The sequence below is a fragment of the Crocuta crocuta genome, unplaced genomic scaffold, assembly GCF_008692635.1.
Source record: "Crocuta crocuta isolate KB4526 unplaced genomic scaffold, BGI_CrCroc_1.0 scaffold675, whole genome shotgun sequence".
Lineage (NCBI taxonomy): Eukaryota > Metazoa > Chordata > Mammalia > Carnivora > Hyaenidae > Crocuta > Crocuta crocuta.
Window position 1 is genome coordinate 1,632,531 of NW_027528796.1, and position 3,047 is coordinate 1,635,577.

At 62.9% G+C, this 3,047-nt stretch overlaps 1 protein-coding gene across 1 annotated transcript in view; it reads left to right on the forward strand.

The window, feature by feature from the left end:
• The window catches only part of ITGB2 (integrin subunit beta 2), a 26,890-nt gene that overhangs the window by 13,690 nt on the left and 10,153 nt on the right, over positions 1-3,047 (forward strand). The window contains exons 8-9 of the mRNA XM_077755409.1: positions 339-434; positions 2,642-2,731. Coding sequence (XP_077611535.1) covers positions 339-434; positions 2,642-2,731 — 186 coding nt within the window. The remainder of the gene's footprint in view (positions 1-338; positions 435-2,641; positions 2,732-3,047) is intronic.

Below are 3,047 nucleotides of genomic sequence, written 5' to 3' on the forward strand. Positions count from 1 at the left end.
TCCGGTCCCCCCCCCCCCGGCTGGGAGGGAGCAGGCAGCACGGGGGGTTGCGGGGGGAGGGAAGGCCTGGCGGGCTCTGCCCCAGGGGAGTGGGGAGGCAGCATCAGGGGCTGCGGGGACAGCGCCTCGTGGGGCACAACCCTTCCCTCGGCACCGAGAGGCCGTTCATCCTCCGGTCTGGGAAGGTCAGCACCTGCCACAGGAGCTTGCCTCGCCTGTGCTCAATCGGCCCCGCACCCTGGAATCGTCCAGGGCGAAGGGGGGCCGGGCCTCTGGGTCCCGGGTGGGAGCGGTCTGTCCCGGACCCCGGGACCGGCTGACCAGGCACCTCCCACCAGGACTACCCGTCGGTGGGCCAGCTGGCTCACAAACTGGCTGAGAGTAACATCCAGCCCATCTTCGCCGTGACCAAGAGAATGGTGAAAACCTACGAGGTGGGTGGCGTCGGCCCCCAGGGCAGGGCGGGCGCGGGCGCGTGGGCGGCACCCGCACCTTCATCGCCGGGGCTGAGCTGTGCGCCGGCGGCGGCAGGCGGGGTGCCCGCTCTGGGCTGCTGTGCGGTTGGAGGAAGGAAGAGGGATGTTCTCTGTTGCTGAAATCCAGTCACCATGTTTCCATTTTTGCTACAACGTAGCAAGTCTGTCTCCGTCCCAGGCTTCCTTCTTTATGTCCCACGCGGTTCTCAGGCGCATACCGGCAAGCGCAGGACCTCGGGCCGGCTGGGTTTCAGAGGAGGCACCCCAATACCCTGCAGAGCCCTGGGCCCCCCACTGCTGTCCCCGCCCCCCAGAAGCCAACTTTCCCGCACTCTGACAACACTTCCTTCTCTGCTTTGGGAACCTGGGTCTGTCCTGATTTCACGGAATTACTGTTTATGTTCATTTCTTCCAGAGCGTGGGGAACTTTCTGTTTCTGGGGCAGTTTCTCTTCCGTCCTTCTCGCCCTCGCTCCGGCCTGTGTTCGTTTCGTGTGTGCACACGGCTCTGCTTGAGCGCGGCGGCCTCCTCTGCTGGGCTGCGAGGGCACCTGCTGCCCCCCCCCCCCCCACACACACACACACTGAGCCAGCAGGACCCTGCAGGGGACACGGGGGAGGGGGGGCAGGCGTCCAGGAGACGCCCTGGGGCAGGGCTGGCGGCCGGAGGCTGGGGACAGAACACTGTAGCAGCCGCGTGAGCGGGCAGGTCAGGACCGGGAAGCCGTGCTAGGGACATACAGCAGGTCCCAGGTTTCTGCTGGGGCAGGACAGCGTGGTGACGGCTTAGGAGCTGAGGCAGGAGATTCGAACCCCAAACCCACCAGCATGGATGGCGTCCTGAGGCCTCTCCGAGCCTGTCTCCTGACCCCGATTCATGGGGCTCTGGCTGAGGGACACTGAGGCCACCAGAGCCTGTGAGGAGAGCTTCTGCTGCCCTGTCCTTGGTGCCCGCACCGGGGCAGGTCGGAGGCCAGGAGCCCAGCCTCCCTGAGCCACGGGGGGGGGTCCCCTCAGCCAGGGGGACGGGGAGAGGGCAGCAGAGGCCAGCGGGGGTCGGTGGCCAGGCTGTGACAGTCCTTGTGGGCTCCGTGGAGGTGACTGGACTCTATCTGGGGGGTCACAGGAGGGCTTTGGGGAAGAGAAGTGACCCAACCATCAGTTCTGTAAGACAAGTCATGATGCAATCTTCTGGGGAAGATAGTGTGAGGGGAAGGAGGGGACACAAAGGTGTCGTGGCCCATCCGCGGCACAGGGGCTCCGGGCTGCCCCGCCTGGGGCCCGGGACCAGCCGCCCTGGGCCCTGCTGGGGCCGCTATCCCAGTCCTGCCTTACACGGTCTTTTTAAATTTTATTTATTTTGAGAGAGAGAGAAAGCATGAGTAGGGGAAGGGCAGCGAGGGAGAGAGGATCCCAAGCAGGCTCCACGCTGTCAGTGCAGAGCCTCTGGGGCTCGAACTCACAAACCACGAGATCATAACCTGAGCCCAAGTCAGACGGTTAAACAAGTGAGCCACCCAGGAGCCCCTTTTTTTAATTTGTTAATGTTTATTTATTTTTGAGAGAGAGAGAGAGAGAGTGCCAGAGCGCGAGCGGGAGGGGGCAGAGAGAATGGGAGACACAGAATCCGAAGCAGCTCCAGGCTCTGAGCTGTCAGCACACAGCCCGACGCGGGGCTCGAACCCACGGACCATGAGATCGTGACGTGAGCCAAATTCGGACACTCAACTTCCTGAGCCACCCAGGCGCCCCTGCACAGTCATTATTAAAATTAAAATATGCCAACGCATTAAAATGCTCAGAACTCATCCCTTCCTGATGGTTTTGACGCACCCTATGACTCTCTGCCCTCGGCTGTGTGCAGATGTCCCTGTGTGGTGGGGACACTCTCTAACATGGCAAGGCACATCCTGCCCAGCTCTGTGTTCAGTGCTGTCACGAGCTTGAAATGGAGCAAGGAGGAGTAGTTACAGCAGGCAATCGGCAAATGCTCAGGCCCCGCGCCACTGACCACGCGCCGTCTTAACCGAGTGCGATAGCCGTCTGGTGGGGGACTGTCTGGGCCCTTTTACGAGCAAGAAGGAAACCCTCCGGGTGTTACGGAACCGAGGACGCCTGTGGCCCCAGGGCCCCAGCCATGACCCGCCTGGTGTACTTGCCTCACAGAAACTCACCGAGGTCATCCCCAAGTCCGCGGTGGGGGAGCTGTCGGAGGACTCCAGCAACGTGGTCCAGCTCATTAAGAACGCCTACAACGTGAGTCCCCCGCGCGGCCGGGTCCCTGGGGTCGATGCAGGCACCCCGCCCTCCCTGCTGCCGAGAACAGAAAGGTGCGCCCGAGAGCAATGCCCTGCCCCCTGGGGGCCCTGTCAGGTCTCCTGGACCGGGGAGCCTGGCTCTTCCCTAAGGGCAGCCATGCTGTGGATGGAGTGGCTCTTCCCAGGCAGGAGCCTCACCTCTGCCCTCCCTGAAACAGAGCACACAGCCCCCTGTAGGCCAAAGTTCCTGATCAATGAATCGAGTTACCGCCCTGTTGAGGGAGATCTGTGTGCCCCTGGTGCCCTTGCAGAGC